Source organism: Cupressus sempervirens, chromosome 8 (assembly GCF_028749045.1).
Source record: "Cupressus sempervirens isolate cs-2001-9-10 chromosome 8, ASM2874904v1, whole genome shotgun sequence".
Lineage (NCBI taxonomy): Eukaryota > Viridiplantae > Streptophyta > Pinopsida > Cupressales > Cupressaceae > Cupressus > Cupressus sempervirens.
The window spans coordinates 697231676-697258243 of NC_143125.1; the positions used below are offsets into that span (position 1 = coordinate 697231676).

At 36.4% G+C, this 26568-nt stretch overlaps 1 protein-coding gene and 1 long non-coding RNA gene across 2 annotated transcripts in view; one reads left to right on the top strand and one right to left on the bottom strand.

The window, feature by feature from the left end:
• LOC149544364 (uncharacterized) overlaps nt 1-22906 on the top strand; it is a 32987-nt gene extending 10081 nt beyond the window's left edge. Inside the window, exon 2 of the long non-coding RNA XR_016355777.1 lies at nt 22408-22906. This is a non-coding gene — a long non-coding RNA (uncharacterized LOC149544364). The remainder of the gene's footprint in view (nt 1-22407) is intronic.
• Nucleotides 8353-17226, bottom strand: LOC149544365 (uncharacterized). The gene is made up of 5 exons (XM_089796547.1): nt 17082-17226; nt 16058-16110; nt 9199-9540; nt 8580-9101; nt 8353-8484 (listed from the first exon to the last, which is right to left on the bottom strand). The coding sequence occupies exons 1-4, from the start codon at nt 17224-17226 to the stop codon at nt 8862-8864; spliced, it is 780 nt and encodes a 259-aa protein (XP_089652673.1). The 3' UTR covers nt 8353-8484; nt 8580-8861.
• Nucleotides 22907-26568: the final 3662 nt, after the last annotated feature.

The following is a 26568-nucleotide window of genomic DNA, read 5'->3' on the forward strand; positions in this document are numbered from 1 at the left end:
TGCCTACACAACCAATTTATCTCCAGAACACGACAAATTCTACAAGGACCCAAGAGGAAAAAGATGAGATGAGAGATTTGATTGAACAAGTGAAAAAGTTGTCCACTGAGGTCACTTACCTTAGAAATCAAAATAATCAGTTGCAAAATGCACAAAGGAATTATCAATCATATCAAGGTAGCAACCGAGGTTATCAAGGGAATACCCCTCCACATCATGATAGTAATCAAGGACACAACCAAGGATTCAATGAAGGTAATCAAGGATATCGTAATAATAACCAAGGTCATCAAAGAAGATCATGGAACACTAATCCAAATAATGGAGGCATACCGTCACCATTTGATAATCCTCCATTTGAGAATCGCCCAACTGTTTAAGTTTTCTTAGCAGAAGCTGCACTATCTGGATGGTGTAGATTACATGAGACTAGTCAACATTCTGAATTACAGTGTCACGAATTTCAAAGAGCAGCAGATATTTTCAAGGGAGAAGTGAGGAACACTACCACATCTGAGAATCCTCCTCCTATGGGATATGAGATGGTACCCTCACCAAGATATGACCAAGCATTGGTTTTTGATGATTTTAAGTTTCCTCCTCCTGATTCTCAGTATTACATGCCAATACAAGCTAATCAGAAATTCCCACCAGCGTCAGCAAATGGTCCTATAGAGATGCCGCATTATCAAGTCCCACCAGAAAATCAACCTCCACCAGTATCCCCAAATGAATCATTATATAAGGATGGATTTTTATTTCCTCCTCTATATAATAGTGTCTTGGTGGAAGGAACAAGTGAAGTGCAAGCCTTTCAACAAACATCGGGTAATAGTCCAATAAAGACGTATCAGAGGAATTATAGGAACCATGAGCCATTAACATCATCAGTTCCTCCAAATAACTTTTCAACTCCCCCACATCCAAATGCGAACAATAATCCTGAGCCTCTCAGAGACTCCCCTGAATATCGGAAACTCATGAGCTCTCAAGAAGATAGAGGCCAATCTCCCATGACAAATTCTTCACAAAGTGATAAAGGAAGGAATAATCTTCAATCCTTTGCTCGACAAGGAGAACAAAGGCAATGTGAAAATCCAGGACAAAAACAGAAAGGAAGTCCTTCTAGGGAGGAATTGAAAAGGTTGAGTTCTTATGTACTAGAGGAATTCAAAAAAATTAAAGTGAGTCTTCCACTATATGAATTGATGAAGATTTCAGAAATTAGAGATACATTATTGGAAAGTTTCAATGACGCCCCCACAAAGATTGTTTCTCAAAATGTATCACATCCTCCAAGAGGGGTATCCAATGTCCAACAATACAATTTTGCGCAAAACACCAATGTTGCAGATGATGTATCACCATATGCATCTAAGCTTGCTGAGAATCCTTCAAGTTTCATTGGAATGGTGCAAAACTCTCAGGATGATCAGAAGGTTACATCAAATGGACAAGTATCTTCAAAGGATCCATCACTAGAAATGATCAAAGATAATTCTCCTATAGTGGAAAGTTCCATGACAACTCAAAATGAGAGAAATTCTATACATAACAATGAGACATTTGATTCAAAAGGGCAGAAGCCAGTGGTTTTTTATCAAGGGAAGGAAGAACCTGCACCTTTCCTAGTATCTGTTAGAATTTTCGAAAAAATGTTACATAATTGTTTAATTGACTCTGGTGCATCAAGTAATGTAATGCCATTGGACATATGTAGAAAGTTGGGATTGATTCCACTTCAGACTGACAAGAAAGTCACACAATTGGATAAAACTGAAGTCCCAGTCGTGGGAGAGTTGAATAATATTCACATGCAATTAGCCTCTGATCCACGTGTTCAAAGTTGTATTGACATATCTATTGTGGATATTCCTGAAGGGTATGGCATGCTTCTTAGTAGAGATTGGGCAAGGAAATTGAATGGTTATATTGCAGCGGACTTTTCACACATGTGGCTCCCATGGAAGGGAATTCCCAATCAGATAAGGATAGAGAGCACTCCAAGGCTCCAGTTGTTGATCACTGAGTATGGTGAACACAATGAGATCTTGTTTATGGAAACCACTTTGGGATCATATATTCCCAAAACTAGAGAAGTTTTAATGTTGCAAGGTTACAATCAAGGGGGATGTCCTGATGTGACTCCAACTTTTGCTAAGGTACCAGTTATGGATAATTCAGAACCATCGCTGAATGAAGGAATGTTTGAGAATTTTAGGAATTTTGTCCTAAAAAGCATTAAGCAGGAAGTTAAACTAGGAAAAGATGCATCCATTCAAAATCTGTTGTTACCCAACTGGTGTAGAATACATGATGCTTTTCATTCTGAGATATCATGCACCATGTGCAAAGAAGCAATTGCACAAGTTTCCAAAATGGTTCCACAAGCATGGATAGCAGAAAATGTGGTCAAAATGAACTCATCCTGTATGAAAATTTTAGACCCACAACAAGAAAGAATTCGAGAAGGTGAAATAGGACAAGAAGAACATCAAAAAGAATCCAAGGATTCAAAGATAAAATCACCCATGGAATATGAAAATGATCAAGTATGGACTTTATCCTTTGATGGATCCACATCAAAGAAAGGTAGTGGAGCTGGTGTTGAACTCATCAGCCCAACTGGAGAAACATATTTGGCATCACATAGGTTGCAGTTCCCTTGTACTAATAATGTGGCTGAGTATGAATCATTGGTCATTGGATTGCTCCTCACTATCCAAAAGGGTGCCAAAATCCTACACGTATGTGGAGATTCAGACATAGTTATTGGACAGGTACGTAAGAAATATACATGCCATGATAAAATATTGGGTCGGTATCGCAATAGAGTTTGGGACCTAATCGAAAGCTTTGATGCTTTCAATATTAAAAGTATAAGTCGAACAAGCAATCCAGTAGCAAACTCTTTGGCTCAATCTGCAAGTTCATTAGAACCATTAGCCATGGATTGTGTGAAGAAATTTACAGTTGAGCTGACTTCAGTACCATCAGTTCCTGACAACATCACAAATTTTCAAGTGTTTGAAGATGACAAGCATATTCTTGATTTTTTGACAAGCTCGAGGGTATTTGAAGCACAAGTCATAGATGAAGGAGAACAACAACAAGCTCAATTTGAAATCGATGAGATTATGAATTTAAGGACAAATACCATTCCAAAAGGAATGATTGAACTAGAGAGAATTTTTGATGCCGACAGACTAAGTTCCGTCAAGTACCAAAGTACTGAAGAAGGGGAATGTGAAAAGGTGAACTTGGGAATGAGAGAAAATGTCAAGAATGTATTTATCGGGAAAGTTTGTACCCCCATAGAAAAGGAGGAAATATTGAAGCTTATGAAGGAGTTCCCTGATGTGATTGCTTGGGGATATGAAGATCTAAAGACATATGATACGTCTCTCATTACACATACTATTCCGTTAAAGCCAAACAATAAACCATTTAGACAAAGGCAGAGACCAATGAATCCATTGTTAGAACCACTAATACATGAAGAAGTGAAGAAGTTATTGTCAGCAAGGATTATATTCCCAGTTCGACACTCAACGTGGGTCGCCAACCTTGTACCTGTTAGAAAGAAGAATGGAGAGATAAGGTTGTGCGTGGACTTTAGAAATCTCAACAGAGCTTCAGAGAAGGATAATTATCCTGTGCCGTCATTAGATGAAGTGATACAAGTTGTTAACGGTTCTCAAATGATGTCATTTTTAGATGGTTATTCTAGATATAACCAAGTGATGGTAGAAGAAGAAGATAGACTAAAGACGGCATTCACAACAAAATGGGGTACATTTGCTTATAGAAGAATGCCTTTTGGTTTGATCAATGCAGGAGCCACTTTTCAAAGGGCCATGGATTATGCTTTTAGAGACTTGGTAAAGAAGTGCATCATCATTTACATGGATGATCTCACAGTATTCTCTCGACGCAGGGAAGATCACATCCGTGATTTGAGGAGAATCTTCCAAAGATGTAGAAGATATGGGATTTCCTTGAATCCAAAGAAATGCATGTTCGTTGTCACTGAAGGGAAATTGTTAGGACATGTAATATTAGAAAGAGGAATCTCAATTGATCCTGAGCGCATTGAGGCAATATCAAAGATAGGATTGCCAGCTAGTCAGAAAGAACTAAAGTCATTCTTTGGTAAAATTAACTTCGTAAGGAAGTTCATAACTGGATTTGCAGAGATAGTAAGGCCATTAAATGATATGTTAAAAAAGGGAGCAAGAATAGATTGGACACCTACAGCAAAAAAGGCATTCGAAGAAATCAAGCAAGCAATTGTGGATGCTCCTGTTTTGTTGAGTCCTGACTACACCAAGCCTTTTTATATATATTCTTTTGCCTCAGAACACACTTGCGCAGCTATCCTCACCCATAAGGCAGATGATCAGGATGAACATCCTATTGCATTCATGAGTTCACCCATGAAAGATGCAAAATTGAGATATCCAAACATTGAAAAACAAGCTTATGCTTTGGTGAAAGCAATAAAGAAATTCCGACACTACATCCTAAGAAGCAAGGTTTATGCAATAGTTCCTGATGCAGCAGTAAAGACTTTCCTAATGCAGAATGAATTGGGAGAAAGAAGAGGAAAGTGGATGGCAATTATTCAAGAATATGACATGGAGATACAACCAATGAAGTTGGTACGAGGACAAACTCTAGCCTAAACCCTGTCTACAACTGGTCCCGGGTTAGTACAACAAGTATATGTGTTAGAAGAAGTATCCCCAGATGAATGGTATGATGACATTGTTCATTATTTGCTAAACCATAAGTCTCCATCACACTTGAATTCTGTTCAAAGGCGTTCATTGAGAATGAAGAGTCAAAATTTTATGCTTCAAGGATCTGTGCTATATAGAAAGAATCATGATGGGGTTTATTTGAGATGTGTTGGAAAGGAAGAGGCTGGACACATCATTGAGCATTTTCATAGTAAATATGGAACCAGTCATGGAAGTGGTTTGGCTATGGCTCATCAAATATCAAGAGCAAGGTATTATTGGCCAACCTTGTTTAAAGACACTTATGAACACGTGAAGACTTGTCACACATGTCAGATAGCTGCGACACGTGAAAGAAATCCTGCTATGCCATTACAACCTGTTATTGAAGTAAAACCGTTCGCAAAATGGGGGTTAGATTTCATCGGTCCCATCAATCCACCATCATCAGGACACCATCAGTATATCTTGACTGCTACAGACTATTGCACCAGATGGACTGAGGCTCAATCACTGAAAAATTGTACAACGGAGGTTGTTATCAAATTTCTTGAAGAAAATATCATTACCAGGTTTGGATGTCCCCATGCATTTGTATGTGATAATGGGCCAGCATTTAGATTGTTGAAGTTCTCAAATTGGGCATTTGACTATGGGATCACACTAAACTTTTCATCAAACCGCTATCTGCAAGGGAATGGATTGGCAGAATCAACAAACAAAAATCTATTGAGTGCAATGAAGAAGTTATTAGACAATAACCCTAGAGATTGGCATACACAGCTGAGATTCACACTTTGGGCAGATAGGATTAGAATAAAGAGTTCTTTGGGGACATCTCCATATCATTTGGTCTACGAACAAGATCCAATTTTTCCTATCCAATTGAGGATTCCAACACTATGATTCATGCAAGATTTTATGGAAGGAGAAGATAGAGTGCAGACACGTTTGACCCAATTATTGCACTTGGAAGAGAAGAGGGACGAAGCATTAGAAAAGTTTGCTAAACATCAAGGAGTTGTTAAGCGATGGTTTGACAAAATGGCAAAGGTTAAAGAATTTCGAATTTCAGATCTGGTACTTCGCTGGGATAAGGCACATGAAAAGAAAGGTGGACATGACAAGTTTGATAATCTATGGAAAGGTCCTTATCAGATTTCTGAAATTTTGGGAGATAATGCATTCAAGCTTAAGACTCTAACAGGAAAGGAAGTCCAATTGCCTATCAATGGGCAATTCCTCAAGCATTATTTCTGCCCTTAGGTTTTCTTTGTGAAGCCTAACTTGTACATAGTTAGTTTAGGTTTTCCTTTGTGGTGTGTTTTTGTTTTTGTTTTTCCTTTTTTTTAGTTAGGTGGGCGTTTTGGTTTGTCTCCCCTCTCTTGGTTAGGAGTTTTGGCTTTGCGTAGTTTAGGTTTCTTTCCCTTGTTTGTTTTGTTTTCTTTTTCCCTAAGTTGTCTTCCTTGGGTGGTTCAGTTTTCTCTCTTCTTTTGGTTTGGCTTCGGTTTTGGCTTTTGCTAGGTGGTTCATAGCTGTGAGAATCTCCTTTTTGCAAGTGGAGTGGTGTCATGATTTGGTTACGTCATCTGAAGACTTCACCGAGTTTATTTTATTTTATTTCTTGGATAATTGTTATGAAGAGCATTAAAATCTCAGCTATCCTTCATATATTTTCAATAGGTTAGAAAACATACTTGACTTGGAAGGTTAATCATACATTGTGTCTTGACGCATGAACTCTGAGGTTGCCACATATTTCACACTCTTAACTATTGCTCTAAGTCCATTTATGTGTCTTTGGAAAGGTCATAACTTGTGAAAATTTTAAAATCTTGCTTCAGCGCCATTGTAACTCCTAAACCCATGGTAAGCTTCATTGCTTACAAGCCAAGAGAAAAGAAAGAAATGAAATACAAATTCAAAAGAAAAAAAAAAAGAGAGAAAAATGATGAAATAATGAGATTGGCTTTGGGGGTACGCGGAAATCTCCATAGGTGTTCTAAAGAATAATTCGCCGGAAGTGGAGCAATCTTCGTTGGTTTTACAGCGACAACTTCGTCGGGGCTATGGACGCCTGACTGGAAACGGGGCAATGTCCAAGATGCTTTTGAAGTCAAGAGGAATCAATAACTTCTCATGATTAATCCTAGGATTTCTGAGTGGTCTTGTTGAGATGGAATTAATATAAATTGCATACACTCAGGTTGTCACAGAGTAAATGTGTTTTTGATCCAATATATGATTATTCTCCCCTTTTGAGCTTGTTTTCTCTCTTATTGATGACGTAAGATAGAGAGACCAGAGATTCTGAGTTCGGATTAAGTCTTATCCTTGAAATGCTTGTAACATTTCACTCGTGGAGTCGCAAGATGTTGTGACCGCCAGTCACCATCGCCCCAGCCGGGGGCCCCCTTTCTATTTTTAAAAAAAAACTTTTGTCAGCTTTTGCGGAGCGCAAGACTAAAGGAGACAAAGATTTAATCCCATTTAGGAAATATGCCAGCTGTCCCTAAAATTTCGGAGCGCAGTTTTCAGGAAATGAAGGAAAGAAATGAAGGATTTTATCCTTCATTCCTTAAAAAGCCCGCTCCCTAAAATTTCGAAGTGCAATTTTCAGGAAATGAAGGAAGGAAATGAAGGAAAGAAATGAAGGATTTTATTCTTCATTCCTTAAAAAGCCCGCTCCCTAAAATTCCGGAGCGCAATTTTCAGGAAATGAAGGAAGGAAATGAAGGAAAGAAATGAAGGATTTTATCCTTCATTCCTTAAAAAGCTCGCTCCCTAAAATTCCAGAGCGCAATTTTCAGGAAATGAAGGAAATGAAGGAAAGCATAGTTGGAAAACTCAAAAACTCGCCAAGCCCCCCAAAAGTTTAATCGGGAAAAACTCGGGAAAAACTCAGGAACCCAAAAAACCGCTGAAATTTAATTAAAAATACATTTATTTTGCAAAATTTAATGAGAAGATGTATCTAATAAGTTAATTAAAGACAATACAAAAGAAAGAAATGAAGTTTAGATATATATATAAATGTATAATGCGTACAAAATTGCATTCTCATGCAGAATGCTCATGGTAGGAAGCAAATAGTAAATTACTAAATAGTTTCAATCTGTTAAACTAGAAGTAAATACTAAAAGTCTAAATACATCAATACAATTTGACAGTGTCAATCACATCTTCCTCTTTCCACTTGCACTAGCAGGAAAGCGAGGGGGTCTAGTCCTAGAAGAAGTGCCCCGCACTAGGATAGGGCGTGAGCTGCGTGACTGTGAACTCTGTGAAGAGGATGCATCTCCTCCTAATGGTAATGCCTGATCCTCGCTTGAATCATCATCATCCTCGTCCTCATCCTCAATGTCATCCATAGTGAACTGAAAATCAGCTTTAGCCTCCCCCTCCATGGCCTGCCTCTCCAAATCAGCGATCTCATCTAGTGTAAACAATGGACTTGGCTCCTGTGTTGTCCAATCAGAATAAGGATCTATCTCATCTAGATCAAACGGACCAGGTAGTTCTAAGAGCTGTGCCTTTTTTATGCGCAACTTAAGATTATAGTGCACATAAACAAGGTCATTAATCCATTTTTGAGTCAATCTATTTCTTTTCTTTGTATGGATGGACTCAAATAAGCTCCAATTGCGCTCACAATGGGATGAGCTACAAGGTTGGGATAGGACTCTGAGAGCAAATTTTCTTAAATTGGGGGTATTGCCACCCCAACTTGCCCACCAAGCATCTGCAAAACAAAATTAAAAAAGTTATAAAGCAATAAAAAAAAAATCAGAAGCACAACTTATCAATTAGCAAAAATTTTAAAGTTTGACGCTTTACCTGGTGCTTGAGTAGATCTTGCTCTCTTTGCTAGCATAGAAGAGAACAAAGGACCCCTTGATTCCACATAGATTTGTTGTTCGGTCACAATAAGGTCTCTCTCCTCTTCACTTGATATCATTCTCTCAATGCATTTAGAGAGACCTTCCATGACCTCTCCATTAGGATCTGAGTAGGAATCATCAGCCCTAAAACAAATAGAAAATGATATCAAGTCTTACTACACAACCTTAAAAAGTAAAGTAAAATAAAGACTTATTAAAATCCCAACTTCAAGGACAATCAATTATCATAGTACTTGAATTTGGGATTGAAGAAGTAGCCTGCTGCATGAATAGGTTGGTGGAGCATATTGTTCCACCTCCTATCAATTATTTCCCAAATGGGGTCAAATTTGAGACTATCCCCGTGATAGTAACTTCTAACAGCCTCTTTCGCCCTATCCATGGCCTCATAAAAACCTCCCATTGGGGATTGCTGCCCATCACATGTGCGCAAGACTAGAACCAGGGGCAGAGACATCTACATTTGAAATTTGAAAAATACAAATTAGTTAATAACATAGTAAGTTATGAATTGATAATGAAACTTGAATACACTAAAAATATAATGAAGTTACCTCCACAATCTCCTTAGCCTTTGCAAAAAAGCTATCATCAAACACTATTCGTGCCACAGCCTCTCCTTCGGGCTTCTTTGCGTAAGGTGAAGCAACCCAATCAGCACACACAAACATTTGCTTCAAAGCCAATATGTGGTCAAGAATACTTTGCAACGTCAAGAAGACCGTTGCAGACCTTGTCATAGCAGGTCTCATCAAATCTTTGCCTTTAGTGGCTTTTCTCATCAAACTGAGAACCCATGGGTGATTATAGATATATTTCGTGACTCGCCTAGCATCTTCCACAATTGGACTCACCCAATCAAGTTTTCCTATGTCCTCCAAAAGAAGGTCAAGGACCTATGCTGCACAAGGTGACCAAAAAAGTGTGGGATGCCTCTCTTGGAGGATTCTACCTAAAAGATTAGCAAAAAATCAATAATTTTTCTCCAAGGCTGGATTTTTTGAGATTCTTCCAACACTAGCATTTTTTCTTCCATCAAGGAGGAATTGCCAACACTTAGCCAGTTTTTAAGCATGAACCAGTGTTGGCAATTCCTCCTTGATGGAAGAAAAAATGCTAGTGTTGGAAGTTTCTCCTTCATGGAAGAAAAATTGGCTAAGTGTTGGAAACTTTCTCCTTCATGGAAGAAAAAATGGCTAAGTGTTGGAAACTTTCTCCTTCATGGAAGGAAAACTGGCTAAGTGTTGAAGATTTCTCCTTCATGGAAGAATAAATGGCTAAGTGTTGGAAACTTTCTCCTTCATGGAAAAATGAAAAAGGATTAAGTGCTAGAAATTTCTCCTCCAGATCTTGAATTTCACCCTCTTCAAGTGTGTACCCAAGACTAGAAAAATGATTGATGATGATAAAAAAAAAATTGGGAATTCTTCAAAATGTAAGAAAAGGCATAATAGTGAATTGAAAGCATTTGAAGAAAAAAGAGGAGAAAGCTCTAGTTCTAGAAATTCAAGAAAGACGCTCAAATCCAAAATTCTAGTACCAAGATCAAAGTACTAAGTGATCCGGTCCCAGACATTCAAGGTTCAAAGATCAAAGTTCAAATCCAAAAATCCAAAAACATGGCGAAGGAAGTTCAATATAAAGAAATTCTAGAGTAACATAATCATCAACAACGGATTCCAATCCATTTTAGGGAGATAAATTTCCAAGCAAGTACATGGAAGACGAGAATGTTCGAAGAGAGATTTTCAGAAAAGTCAGTCAAAGTTGGATCTTAGTTAAAATGATGTAGTTGGAAAAGACTCAAGCTTACATGGCCTCCATCATCATTTCATGGCATCTAATTATCTTTGATGAAGAACTGAGGTCTCCAAGTCAAATTTCTATGCATTCAGAGAATGAAATCAAGAATAATTTATTCAAGGAGGACTGCGCATTTATTGAGTAATGGACATGCATGGTGGATATTTATTGCACCCCACTCCTTCCTAAACGAGCATGCATAGTGGGCATTTATTACCCACTACAGTAAGTGGATTCCTTATGGCATTAATGTAGATTCCTTTCCATTGCCCTAACCCTAATTAGGGCTGGTGTGGCATGATCTCGGCCATCGGTTATTGTGCTCATCTGTGCCACCCGTTGTAATCGAGGACCTATATAAAGGCCTCATTTTTCACTTGTAAAGGGATATTTTTATGAGATTGTTGCTATGAGCTACTGAGATAATAAAGTTTTCATTGGAGTTTGGTGAATACTTGACGTGTCTTAGTGCTTGTTTGTTCTCCTAAATTTCTTCAAATAGATTAAGTTTAGCATAGTCAATGTGTGGTGATTACAATGGAGAATATGATGGTGTATTGATGAATTCCTTTGGATCATACTTTTGACGTTTTAGTGATTCTAATTCGTTGTGTAAAGTTAGCCTGAACCCCTTTCATGCATATGCTCAACTTCTATCAGTTGTATACATTGTTCTTTATGATGGTGTATGCATTGATATGAAAATCTTTGGCATAACCCTTGAAGATTGCACTGGTTCATGCTTAGTTGTAGTATAACTTGGCGAAGCGGAATTCAGTAAATTGAGAAATTTGTCCACTAGAATACTATTTGTTGTTATCACTACCCTTAGGATTAGAATAGAATTCCTGAACCCCATCCTATTTAATTTCTGCATATTCTGTGAAAAATCCAAAAAAAAGAAGCGCTTCATTGCAAAACCTTAAGATAGCTCCCACATCCAGTATGGCTTGAAATGAATATGAATAAACATGTAAGGCCCCTTGTGATCATCAACAAATCACATCAACCACCGATCTTATCTGTATTCAAGACCTAGCATTAAAGGAACCTTGAAGTCATTGTATGATCTTCTAGCAATCTTAGCATACACAAGACTTTATTCAAGAGAGGATAAGATATTTCGGTATTTTGTTCTACTGTTTGGTGAGTCATAAAACACACATCAACACTAGAGTTTTTTGCCTTGGCATCCACCAAGCCAGCGCCTCCTTCAATAGTATCCTCTGCTTTTGTTGAAAGAAGAACATGAACAACCTCATACTTAGTACTAACTATTTTCCCACATTTTAATCACCTTTGTCACTCACAACACCAACATGGTGTAGATTTTTAGAAGATTGTCCGTCAGACCTATAGAAAAATTGGGGTTTTTTTCACGATGCGGGTTTTGATACAGAGCAACGTAGGGTGCGTTGGAAAATTGAGCAGTAGAGCCCCGATATTGCCCAGGGCATGAAATGGCCATTTGACAATGAGGCCAGAGGAGATTGGAGCAGGGGATTAGAGTCACATGTTCAACTATGCCATAGACGAAACCGCTGAGCTAATTCTTTAGCCGCCAAGCTAAGGGATAAACTTATATAGGCCTGTGATAAAACCTTAACTACAAAGCTTGGTGGGTAGCAAAATCCACGAATAATACTAACAATAGTAGCTGGATTTCATTCTCCTTCTGACCCCATTTAGCAGTAGTAGCTGGGGGTAGGGATCCTCCTGATGAGTCGTGTGGACAGTCAGCTTTCAGTAGGTTTTGTAATTTGTAGGCCTCTTCCCACGTGCCTCGTTGAAGTATCACTTATCACAGCCATAGACAAAGTGGAGGGTGCCAATTCTATACTATTATGCTCCTAAAGTCTGATGGTTCTCTATGTATCATGGAGGTCCTTAGTAGGTAATTTTCATTTTAGGTTCTTGAACCATGAGGTCACTTTCTCTGGCATGTGTATCAGCATTGCTTGTCCCCAAACTTTTCTGTTCTCATGGATTCTACATTTTGATTAGTGTTGTCTCCTTGGATTTCTTTATCATTGTTTGGGTGTTACGTTGTTTCAATATATCCTAACATTAAAAATGATGTTTCATAATTTTTTTGTCAAAACTTTGTTAAACGTGCTTCCAATACAAACGCAACTCTCCTCCTTGCAAAGGCACTGCATGCTCTAATTGATTTTGGGGAATACACTTACTCCCCTCTCATAAGAAGATCAGAAAATTTCCCCATCTGTATATGGATTGTGTCACTTCTGTTGTTTGAGAGGAAAGTCTGATTCTGTTTTGAGAGGCGTTACTTGCAACCTTATGTTCCGATGCTTTTACTCTAAAAAAACAATCATGGTATCATTTCCCTGCTTCTACAGGATGGATTTACCCTTTTGGTCTATTAATGTCAGAATTGAATCAGTTTTCCTTTTCCCCCTAGTGATAGAGATGGCAGCAGTGAAAAAGATAGTTAGCAATACTTCGTTACCAGTATAGAAGGGAGGGTGGATATCATGATGATGAACAAAACTCTTTTGCAATAAAATGTAATAATAGAAAGTCAACCATTTTAAAATTGCAATCAGATCAACCACGATAGGACTATATTAATAAGAAGGGAATTTAGAAGAATCCCCTACTCAAAAATCTTTAAAGGCCATTGTGTATGAGAAAATTTCTAGTACAGTGTTAGAAAGAGTGGGAAATTGTACTAACAAGTATAGAAGAATTAAAAATCAGATACAGTAAAAAATTATTGAAGCCCATTAATAGATATACCAGGAAAAATAGATGTAGCATAAAATTATTGAAGCCCATTAATGGATATACCAGTCAAGAGTAATTGAATCAATCCACTAACTTATTAAAGTGCCAAAACTGTGGAAAGGAAAATTCATTTGACAAACGTAGAAAGAAATATTCCTCATGTTTGCTTCCATTGATAAAGAATGGTCAAATTACAGCCTCTGTTTGAGTCTTTGTGCTATCTAGTCCTCCGATGGGCACATACGTTCTTCAACTTCTCAAGATTGTTTATTCTTGTGAACAAATGGGTTATCATATTGATTTTATGAGATTGAGTAGCAATGACAGTGTTGTAGATGGATTTTCAAAGAAAGCATTCTCATACTCATCTATATATTAAGTCATGGCTGGTGGCATTAACTGCCAAAAGATGCCTCCAGAACATGATCCTCTCCTATTGGATGAGGCATAGACATGTCTATGCATTTTATTGAATAAATTGTTCTTCTGCCACGTAGAGTACCTCGGGTGTTTTGAGGATTTTCCAGACTCTGCAAGCAGCACTGTTTCTTGACAATTTTATTGGCATTATCCAAGTGCTTCTCAGTCCAATTTTCCAGAAGGTACTAAGTTGAACCATTAGAGGATGACATACTGCTATGCCAAATTTGAAGGAATTTATCATTCCCTTACGCCCTCTGAATGTCTGAACAATGGAACTACAGATACAAACATCATGATTATTTATTAAACTATCCACAGATTCACAAATCTGCCTCACACAGACCTCACTTACAGATTCAATTGTCCCTACAAACACAAACGATGTCTTATGTTGATTCAATGAAGCTTAGCAATAGAAGGAGTAAAAAGAAGCTGAAACAAATTTTACATATTTGTTCCCTATTAAAATGAAAAATGTCTATTGGAGGTAGGCAGTGATAGAAAACTCAAATCTAAAATATTGTAGCTGTGACATTTTTCTCGAATTATCTCAATTTGTTATCTTCTCCAAATATCAAGCGACAACAGATAAAGGAAGATAAAGGGAAGAGTAATTGTCCGTTACCATTGCACTTCTTACATAGTGTGATTTTTCTTTCTTTATCCTCTTTGTTTTCTTCATAAGTTGTGTATGCTTAAATTGACATTTCCATCTAAAATATTCTAAATACTACTTTAATGTGAAAACTGAATCTACTTCAAGCTCAAACCTAATGTATTTTCTTTCTCATTGAAATGTTAATACACTTGGATTGCAATCCCCTGATAGCCTCTGCCTGGATTGGACAGCCTTATTTTGGTTTAGAAATGACGTCCCCCCCCTGTTTTTGTGTTTTCCCCTTTTTTGGTTTCCATTTGGTCTTCTACAAATTTCACTAACCTCACATTTGGCTGATTCATTAAAAACTTAATGTGCATTTGGACCTGCAGACCTGATTCATTATTTGCTAAGTTACCGATTCGGATTCGGATTCCGAAGCGGATTCCGGAAGCGGATACGGGATGCGGGGATTTTTTTTTTTTTTGGATGCGGATGCAGGAGGAAACGTATATATATATATATATATATATATATATATATATATATATATATATATATATATATATATATATATATATATATATATATATATATATATATATATATATATAAATATAATATTATAATATTAACATATGCAACGAAATGCAAGAAAGATACAAAAAAAAATCATTTGATAAAGCATAATATGACTATGAATCTATGATACTTAACAGTTAATTGAACCCTTAAACAAAATTCAAGATATTTCAAAATTCATATGATATTCATATATCAATATCAATATGTGCTTGTCCAACATTAGCGTTTAGTCTTGACTCTTAAACAATAAGTTCAAATAGGTCATGTTCAAGATTCCAACAAAATAAAATTTAAAAACATGGTAAATGATTGAAGTCTGAAGATTCAATCAATCAGAGTCTGGCTCTGAATCATAGGGATTTGCAAGAAAATCCACATTCTCATTGTCATCTCCAACTGCTGAAAGATCATTTGAACCAAGCATGGTTCCACTTATGCTAGATGCACCACGTGCCACACTAACATCATCACCGTCTCCAACTGTAACAAGATCATGAAGTGTTGCATCCAAATCTGCACACTCAGGGGCTACATCCCAAAGCTTTGTTGCCCCTTCCTTGTAATGATCATTCTTACGTGACAAAAGACGCAAGTTGGTGTGGACAAAGACCAAGTCCTCAGCTTTCTTGGAGCCTAACCGGTTGCGCTTCACCGAATGGATAAAGGAGTATGTACTCCAATTCCTTTCAGCAGCAGAAGAACTAGCAACCTATATAGTTGTCACAAAACATACAAATGAAAAGCAAATTAATTTTATAAAATGTGTGAAACACTAAATTCTACAATGCAAGTGTAAACATAAAATTTTAAAACAAATTTACAAAACAAAATAAAAAACTTACTTGTGATAGGACTTTGATTGCAAGAGGTTGAAGATGCTTGAAAGGTTGACCATACATGTACCACCATGTGATAGCTCCCATTCTATTTTGGTCCTTTAGTGCAAATGAAGAATGCTTTAACCCCAAAGCAAACAACCCAAATTCTTCCCTCACTTTTTCATGCATTTCTTCCAGTGGGAAGAGTCTTGAAAGGGCTTTGTGGCACCCCTCAGCAACCTCCTCATCCGCAAATGGTGCAACTCTATCCGGCAGACCAGCTATCTCCTCACTATAGTACCTAGGAGATAAGGCATATGCAAGGAGGTGCAATGGGGTAGTCATCTTATTCCAACGATGGTTGATAATTGCTTGCACTTGTTTGCATAAGGCTTCACATTGTGTGGGGTCACTCTCTGCTTGTATAGAGTGTTTTACCTTCTCAACCATGGTGTCCATGCCATCATACACATCCCCTAAGCAAGGTGTATCTGTATCAGCAAAACAGAGCATAGTCATGATGGGCTCGGTGAAATCCAATACATATGCCACACGAGCCCACCAACTCTCATTCAAGATCAAATCCCTGATCCTTTGTGCTCTTTCTGAATTTGAGATCTTCCATACACCCCATTGATGACCGATGACCATTTGACTTAATGCATCTTTTACCTTGAGGAGCCGTCTCATAACGATTGTATGAGATGCAAAACAGGTCTCAGCAACCTAAGCAAGTTAACAATATGTCAATTGACAATATAATTATAAATTTTAATTTTTAACTAAATTACAAAACCATGAAACTTAGTAATTTAAAAAAATTAATTTACCTTCAGCAACTCCAATTTGGAGTATGTTCTAAAAATGGATTGTGACATGTGGTGGTTGGTCACAAACATCTGTATGTCCTCCCCCTCTTCATATATTTTCTTCACCCAATCTACTTCAGTGCCAATCCTCTACATGATCAAGTTAAGGGAGTGAACAGTGCATGGAGTCCAAAAAATATGGTCATACCGACTCTCAACTAAAGCACCTGCACCCCTGCAATTTTTGGCATTGTCAGTGACCACCTGTACCACATTCTCACTACCCACCATCTCAATGTCCTCAATGAGAATTTTAGAAATGAATTCCGAATCCTTCACTTGCCCTTCACAATCAATGGCCTTCAAAAACATTGCCCCTTTGGGGGAAATTGCAATCACATTAATCAGTGGCCGGTTTCTTGTATCCTTCCAACTATCTGACACAATAGTTAGACCCGAAGTTTTCCAAGATTTTTTGATTGGTTAAAGGTCTCTCTCTATATGTGCCCTCTCTTGTTGCAATAAAGTTGTACGCACCTTTTCATAGCCCGGGCTTGTGTAGTCAGCTGGTGATTCTTTGATTGCTGCCACCATTTCCTTCCAATATGGTGATCTCACCAAGTTGAAAGAAAGCCCATTCGCATAGAGGCAACGTGCAATAGCTTCATCAGCGCGGTCTCTTGCCCCCATTTTAAATGCGGTGTCCAATGGGCCTCTTTTACGGGTTGAAATTTCCACTTCTTCCTCATCCTCTTCTGGCACAGGTACCTGCAAGAATGGGTGTTGGGAGGATGCCATTGGTTCAGTGGGTGTCTTTGGCTTGCTCTTTGAGGAAGGACCTTGATAGTAGCTTTTTTTTGATCTATTGATCAATGCATCAACAGCTTCTTGTTCTCTTACAAATGAAAGTATTTCCGCGCTAGTCATCCCAGTACCATTTTTGCCTTTGCACATTCCAAATCCTTTGCCAGCAGGGCCCATAAAATGAAGCTTCACTCGAGAATATGAGCTATTGAAAGGTTTTCCTTTGTTACTTTGACAATAATTGCACTTCCAAAAGTATGAGCCACCTCCTACAACCTGTGATATCTGTGCTGTATGTCTCCACAAAGGAGAACCTACATCAATTTTGAAATTATCAATCCCTTCCCCTCCTTGGCCCCCCACTGAACTTTGACTAGCACTACCACCGGTATCCATTCTTGTCTAGTTTTTTGCAACCTATTTTATAAGAAAATAAATAAATTTTAATTAGTTCCTAACAACGATGAACATCAATGATCATGCATACAAGTGGAAAGAAGTGAGAAAAACTACTAAAATAGATACCCGAAGTTGCTTCTACATATCTTTCAAAAAAAAAAAAATTGAAAAAAAACTTTAAAAAAATCTTCAAGAACTTAAAAAAATCATCAAAAACTCAAAAAAATTCATCTAAATACTCAAGAAAAGGATTGATCACTTACCTTGAATGGTTTAAACTTCTTTGAGAAAGCTATCTCTCCCTTTTCGATCGATCCTCTTCGAAAATGCTGAACTTAGCTTCACAATGAAGGAGTGGCTATAGGTGCAAACAAAACTCTAAAATGACTCTTGGAATGCTTCTATGTTGTCTTCTAGGGTCGTTTTAGGGTTTTATTGTGAAAAAATGCTTTAAAAAATGCTTTTAGTCACATGTTGTTTCATTGTTTTAAGTTAAAATATACTTTATTTAATTAGTTTTCCGCCTAACTCCCGCGGATGCGTCCGAATGCTCCCGGATTCGCTGCGGATGCTGCCCGGAAGCCACCCGCATCCGGATGCCTGCGGGTGGCTTCCGGGCAGCACCCGCAGCGCATCTGGAGGCTTCCCGCATCCGTCCGTATCAGATGCGGAAGCCAGGGAGCAGGGCCACGAATCGGTATCAGAGATTATTTGTAAAGGAAAATATGCGTAACCAATAGGTCTTTACAAATTGTGACAAGGTAAATGGAAGTTTTTTGTGTTTATAAAATTATTTTCAGGAGGGTCTATACTTTCATTTGAGGATGGTCATACATCACAACTTTAACACCTTTATAACTCAATTTTAATCTGTATTGGCCTCTCAAGTGCTTCTGAGTATTTTCTAACAAAACATCAAGCTATTCGTAGAACAATAAATTGAAGCTTGAACTCTTTCTCTACATAGTCTTGCTGAGCCCTTTTGCAACTTTGTTTTTTCCTCTATTTCACATGCTTTTCCAGCTCTTGTTTCTTCTCTCTTTCTGGATGCTCTCTCTGTTCCCTTTTGTGCATTTGCCAATTGATGTTGTGATGGATGCTATTCAGCAATTTGCGAATGTGACTTTTCCAAGTGAAGAGTTGTCTTTTATTTAACAAAATCACATTTTCTAATGACACTTGTGTTTGTCAAATTAATCCTAATATTTCCTTGTGTTCATCATTTCCCATTTTTATCTCCATCTTGCATATTATATTCATTGATAGCATGAATAGGTTTTAAACATTGGGTCTTTTATTCTGAAATCCACCTTGGCTATTATCAATGGTGGTTTCTTCATTTCTGTATAGTATGCACGAGTTATTCCTTATTATTACCCCTTTTCATTGTTTGCGTGGGTGCTCCGAGATATCTCATTCACCATCTTCAATACAAATACACCCAGCTTCTGTATATAAATTTGTTTCATTTGTAGAGCATGCATCATGATCTTAATGTTGGAAAACAAAACAAAGGACATCGGGCTCCAATGTAGTGTGTCTATAATGATTGGCTTCGATAATTCCTTTGGAGTCTTCTAGCACCTTTATAGATATATAAATCACTGTGAACAGCTTTTTTCATATTTTACATGTCATATATCCACAACTAAAACCCCTATCTCTAGGACCCATGGAAAAAATTGGATAGGTTAGAAATGGAGTTGGTAATGGAAATACTTCTTGAGCCTAACCAACTCAAAGACCCCAAAAAATGGAGCTCTTGTATTGCTTTCGAATGAAATGGAATCTGCCTAAATGTAACTAGCTTACACCATGCCTCCTCCTCAGATGTAAACGTTTTCTCTGCGGAAACCATACAATTGATTGTTTTTCATTCTTGTATGTTGAAGGACCCACTTTGTGGCATTTTGATACACGTCTTTCCAATTTTCAATTAAAATATCATTTCAGTTTAGTGACAGTATATTCACACATTTATCCAGTTAGATTTGTTCCTCACGAGTATCATTATCTTTGATGCTTCCATATCATAGAATTTTGAAAATTATGTCATTAACTGTACTATTTTACTTTCACATCAATTTTCTCTAAGTTCACATGCTTTTATCAAATTCATGTTCAAAAAAAAGTTTTGTAAAAGATATCAAGAATAAATAGTGATGTGTAAAAACATGAATTAACATGAACATACACCATTAACATAAATCTGACACTGTAGAAAATAGAATAGATGACTGAAAATGACATAGGAAATTGAGAAAAAATCTTGGCGATAAAACTTAGAAGAAAGTAATTTTATCAAAAAGGTCTTTGAAAATCATTACAGTAGACAAAACTTTTAATAATATCAGAGATTACTTATCTCAGACAATAATACACTTCTGATGACTCAGAAAGACTTTCAACGGTCCACCATCAATGCTGTGTAAAAATCAAACTCAGCACAGTACTAATATCTGTATTCAGTATTATAATATTTTGGCCTAGATACTAAGTTCTATGATGGTTGCTTTTAAAATTAATGAGAATAGGTTTCCTTCCTAGAATTTTTTAGTGTTCCAATGAATCAAGCTATGATATCTCTCGAATGTTCATGTTATTTAATGTGTAGTTATAATAATAGTAATAATGGTAAGGACAATGTTATGAATCTGATTAGGTATCTTCCCAATGATATAAAGTTTAAACTGTACATCTTACACATAGTGTAAATCAGCATAATAATCCATCTTTGCTATAATTTGTATGATAATCTACATATGGAACATTACTGGCAATAATGCTTTAACTTATAAATCTCAGATATGAAGATTTGGGTAGAGTTAAGAATGGATAAGGGTGTTGTTTTTATTAATAAATGTCCGAGTTTCTATTTGATTTGTTTCGTAGACATATAGTTGCACAGAAGTCTGAATTAACCCCCAATTATATTCTGTCTCCTATATTCATTATGCCAATGTGCTGATATATATCTTGTGATTGAGAGCATGAGAAGTTTTTCCTAATTGGATTCTAACTCCAGCACTCTAAATATCTGATTTGTAAATGTTCAGGGTATTCCTGTGTTTGGTTTGATTATCTCAACGAAGCAATATTTCCTAGAGAATATGTTGTTTCCTATACAAACAGTTGTGGATCTTCTTTTCTAGCTATGTAGGGTGGTTGGAAGTACATAATACTCTACCCCTTATAATAGTTAGTGTACTGATCATGAATACAAATATATATATATATATATATATATATATATATATATATATATATATATATATATAAGCTCTGTAGTATTAGAAAAAGAACAGGAATCTGAAAGTTACGTATTATTGCTGGAAGTGGTATGCAATCTATCTTATTTCCAAGGTGTTCACGTTTCCTTTTTTTTGAACTCTTCTAATTGTTTGATCCTCATCACTCCTCTTTTACAATCAATTGTGTTATGCACTACCTTTTAAAGGTCTACGATATTATCCATACCCTATCTTTTGTTCCCTTTCTCCATTGATTATCCACTACAAGTTTTCACTACTCAGACGTATCTTTTCTTTCTCACTTTCTTACATTCTGGTGCCTGTATGTGCCGACTCAATTATATATGCTAATTCTTATTTCATGGCTAAAATGCTGAGAAGAGTCATCTCCTTAGTAAAACTTTTTGTTCATGCCCTCATGAATTTATTAGTCATTGGTTCAACCCGAGCATACAGTTTTAATATCTGATATTACAGTAAAATTCTCATATTTCTTGTTGTCAGTTTGGTTGACCATGATAATTGACTGCTTCATTATGTTGACTGTATATAAGTACAATGTTCATCGGGTGCTAATACTATTGATTCAATGGTCCAATGTGCTTTCCCTTTTCAGATCTAATTGTATAGGGTCAATTGTAGTAGGCAAGTATAAATTGGATATTTTAAAAATTACACATTATTAAGAAACAGATTTATAATGCTGAAATCAATGATTTAGCCAGAAAGGCCCAGCTTTCTAGAAGCACTGCAATATTTGCCTGTGAATTGCAGTTTGACAAAATACCCACAAAAATGTCTTTGAAGGTACCTAGAAGTACATTGTGCCATACTTTACTAATAAAAACTATATGCAGTACCTTAGATGACAACCTGTAACAGGACTACTACCAAAAATCGAAAAACAGAATAATGTATTGTTTTTTAGTTGCTTTGGTGGTTCTATTCTCTATACCAGGCTTTGGATACATCCTAACGTACATCCAGGTGATATACTGGTGGATTACAAAGCATAGAAGGCCAAACTCTGACCAGTTTTCCTCATTATTTTAAGGATGTTTCATGTTGATCAGTAATTTTAGGTTAAACTTTATGTTTTCCTCTGATAAAATATCTTGTGGAATTCAATGGTGGGATATTTGAGGTAAATGATTTATCTCGCCATCTGTCAGTGATTCCATGACAGTGTATTTGCCAATGTCTAAGAATTTTAATTTTTACCGATCCTAGAAGTTTTGGAGTTGACAGTAAGAAGTCAAAAAATGCATATTTTTACCTATGATAAGAAACCAGGACAAATTTTACACAAAATATTTATTGAGGAAGTAGAAGTAGCAATTGCTTACTCCTTTCTCAAGCTAAATGTAGTTTCAAAAAGCTCAGAGAGAGAATACATATTGATTACCCTACTACAATCTGTTTCAACCAATTAAACTCTTGCAACTCATCTACTCACTAAAACAATGATTGTTTGTCTGTAACCTACCAAATACTTTGATTCTCACTCTTGTTCTACCTCTAACAGATATTGCCTTCAGGATTTGTGGATATTCGCTGACAGTAGTCACTTTGAAGCTAGGATTCCATGTAGAACAAGGAATACCCATATGTGCCCAGATGTTTATCTTCATATTCTGTATCTAGATATTATGGAAGTGTGCATTAGATAGAGGACCAGTTGAGAATTCCATACATATGGAAACTGTGCCTAATTTAATCTAAACAAATGAAAATGTGGCTCAATTAGTTGTAAGTTCTTTTCATTAGTTGATTTTTTTACGCTTTATCCTCAGTTGAAAGCATGAGAAACTTGTCTGTACGTAGCAAAATTTTTTTAGGTATAACGGTTATTATTGGTTTTGATTTGATCCTCTTGGTGTTGAATTTGCGTAATGGTAACAGAAGTTGCAGTGGAAAAATGTTGAGGCTCATAGCATTGAGTTATCATTTTGGGTACTTATTATTTGACATTAAATATTTGTGAAAGACTTTTCTTAAAGAATAACAAGATTTTTTTTTGAATCCATGTTAGAAGAAACCACAACTCATTAGCACCAGCCTACTTTGTGGAAGAAGTTGTTAATGATAAGTGATCATCCAAGAATGTATAAGTTTTGATGAGCTTGATCCCTTTGATTTATGCCATGCAAAACCAAGATTATAAGATGTTTAGTAAATTAGGATATGGGTATTGAGAAGTAGTTTCCCCTTGAAGAGTTTTTCTTAGGTGCTGTTTGTGATGATGAAAAATGGAAAGTTATCTTGTCAGAGACTATGGGTTCAAGATGCTCTGCATCAGATTTCCTAAGTATGATCTAAATTTGAAGATTTAAATATGGTTTGAAGTTTGACAGTATTTGAAAAGTGAGAAAATCTGATTTGGGTACTATAAATGGGATAGAAGAAAGACAATGATCATGAGCATAGGATGTCTTCAATGTTGTAACATCTATGGTAGAACTTAAGTAGTATTATGGCAGGAATTAATTTGTTGTACTTGAAGACTATTTTGACTGTATATAATCTCCTCAAAATTCCTATATATCTAAATGGATTTATGACTGTTTGAACTTTGTCTACATATGGTAATAATGAGGGTAGTTGTGTCGCCTCCATATATTTCATATTGCATAAAGGCCAAATTTCACATGCCTCTAAATAGTCTGGTTGATCTATCCTGCATGTTCCTAGCCTGCTGTCCACAATCAGTATGTTAGACTAATGTAATAGATTTGTATTTGGTCTCTTGGGTTTTCATTACATCATAAATAAGAGAAGAATATGCTGTTATAATCACTAAAATAATGTGTCTTTAACTACAATAGAAGCTCTTTTTATTTGTATTATGTATATGTCCTACTTCATGCAGCGATGGCCTCGTGTTGCAAATAGATTTGCAAGAATAAATTAAAAGAGGAATACAATCCTGTATAAATTGGAATCATTAATTTCATCATTATGAATGTAAGATGTATTACTGTCCTCATTAGTTTTATTATAGCTTTGATAAAATATTCATATGAATGACTAGATTAGCACTTCAACCACAAACAACCTAACAAAAACTGTCAGAATTCAAGAAATATATATGAGCTAAGTGCAATTTGGAAAATTATTGTCTTTACTATTTGCTAGGGCTGTCAACAAACATTGAGATTTGTTTCTATCAATTCTTGAAAAAAATGGAGTGTATGTATCTGCAGGGGCAGGTGCCATTATAATCAATGATCCAATGAATGATACAACTTTCTTGTATGGTCCCTACCACAATTATCTCATCTGAATAGGGAGAGGTGGTGAAATCCTACATTAATTCTCCAAGTTATATGCATAAGTCCTCATGAAAGTTATGTTTGATGGAGTAGAAAATCATCTAGGACTTCTATCAATCAAATTAGAGCACACTTCAATTAGAATATCCATAGCACAATCTTAGAAAGATAAATCTTAATGGAACTAGTTCATGGGGATTTGATGTAAATCGGACGTTGATTCCTCTCAATGTCCAATATTGGTCATAGGGACTGTACAAAAGTATATTATCAAATTAAATCACACAGTTGCATGTGCAAGTGCATCTTCTCAAAGTAAAACCCAATACATGTCATAGATGAGTTCTAAGAGTAAAGGCTAAACTGATCTAGAACCTCTAGCTCAACCTCTTGTAGACATTTTATTCGAGAAGCATTATAAAAGATTTACTGGGGTCATGTATTATTGAATATTCTATCTTCTTAGAGCTTGGTGTAGACAATCATTAAACTACCTATAGCAGATGAATGTTTTCAACATTTATCAATTGTAGCTTTGATTCTGGGTTGATGTTTAGGTTGATTTATGGTGGTCAACAGTAGCATGAGTACATTTAGCCCACTACAAGAAGTATGTTGTATAGTATAAATGTAGAAATCTAAAAAAATCTCTAGAGATATAATCTTTTTGGAGAGGATTTTAACTTCTAATTTTTAAATATATCAAAGAAAGATGATTTAGATCATTTTTGGTGTGAAATTTTTTGCCTTGTTTCAAAGATTCTTTTTGTTTAAATATTAAATGCAAATAGTCGTTTGCCCCTGGAGCCAAACATCCACCTACCACTTTGACGGCGACCTTGAATGCGGGTAGGTGAGTTTGAATGTGAAATGAGAGGAAACCATTTTTGGCAAGAGACAAAAGGAATGTATTTTGATTCATTTTGATCAGTTTAGCATATCAGAGAGCTGCAGAGCAGAGTAGAGAAGGAAGAAAAAAAGGAGTTGATCAGCAAATCAAGTCAAATTGCAGAAGACAAAAGGAAGTTTGTCTCGTTCCTATAGTTGCACATGTTTTTCTTTTGTTATTCTATGAGTTTTATTGGTTCAACCTTTGAAGTAGTGATTGCTCCAGGCATTGTTGTATGAGTCATTAGAGTTGTAAGTTTAAAGTTTAAAGTTTTAATCAATCTGAATATTTTAGGATTTTTTGGTTGAAGCCGAATGCTCCCAGATTTTGTAATAGTTTTATCATATTTGAATAGAAAGCAAGCAAGCATGCATACTAAAATCTATTGTTCTTCTTCTATTTATTGCATTTGAGAAGTTCATTGTTGAAAGCTTCATACTTTTGCTCTCTGGTTTTAATGTTGGAAAAATTCAGGTTGTAAGTTTGGTTTACAGCCCACTTGGTTTGGTCTTTACCAAGTTCTCTCTTTGTCACTCTCACCGAGTTCTATCTGCAGTTATTCAAAGCTTTGAGGCCCCACATCCACAGTGAGTTAGAGCATTTATTTTTTTAGGATTTTTGACATGGTAGGAAATACAGGACAGATATGGCATCAACTACCATCCTTTAATGGACAAAATTATGATACATGGGCAAAGAAAATGAAAACCATAATAGTTGCTAATGATTTGTGGGAGTTTGTGATTAATGAGTTCAATGATGTGATAGACCCAGCTCAGTATGCTTCTCTCACAAATCCATAAAAGACTCAGTGGAAAGAGTCAAGGAGAAAGGATGCTAAGGCATTAAGTTTGATTAAGGCAACAATGACAGAAATGTTTTTTTCCAAGATTGCAACAGAAAATTATGCAGAGGAAGCATGGGACATCCTTGAGATGAACTTCAAGGGGACTGATAAGGTCAAAGTAGTGAAGCTACAAATGATCAAAAAAGAGTTTGAGAACCTTCAGATGAGGGACAATGAACCCATTGTAGAGTTCAGCTCATGAATCTCCACTTTGATAAACCAACTCAAATCAAATGGAGAAAATTATGATGAGTAGAGGATTTTGGAAAATATATTGAAGAGTTTACCTCATAAATATGACAACCTTATGATGACCATAGAGGAAGCAAAAGACCTCACCACATTGACCATGGATGAGTTGATGGAAACTCTTCAAACCCATGAGCACCAGATCATAAGATCAACAACTTCCTAAGAGCAGTCTTTCAAGGCTCAAGAGAATTCAAGAGGTGGGGGGAGAGGAAGAAATGGCTCTAATAGAGGCTCAAGAAATAGAGGTCGTGGAAGGAATGGTCAAAGGAATGTTGGTGTAGAAAGATTAGGATGAGCAAGCAACCAAAAGGGAGCAAGCACCTTTCAAAATAACTCTAGAGGAGGTAGGAAGAATTAAAACTTCAATAATAGCAATGTTGAATGCTACTATTGTCATAAGTATGGACATTATGCAAGTGAATGCTA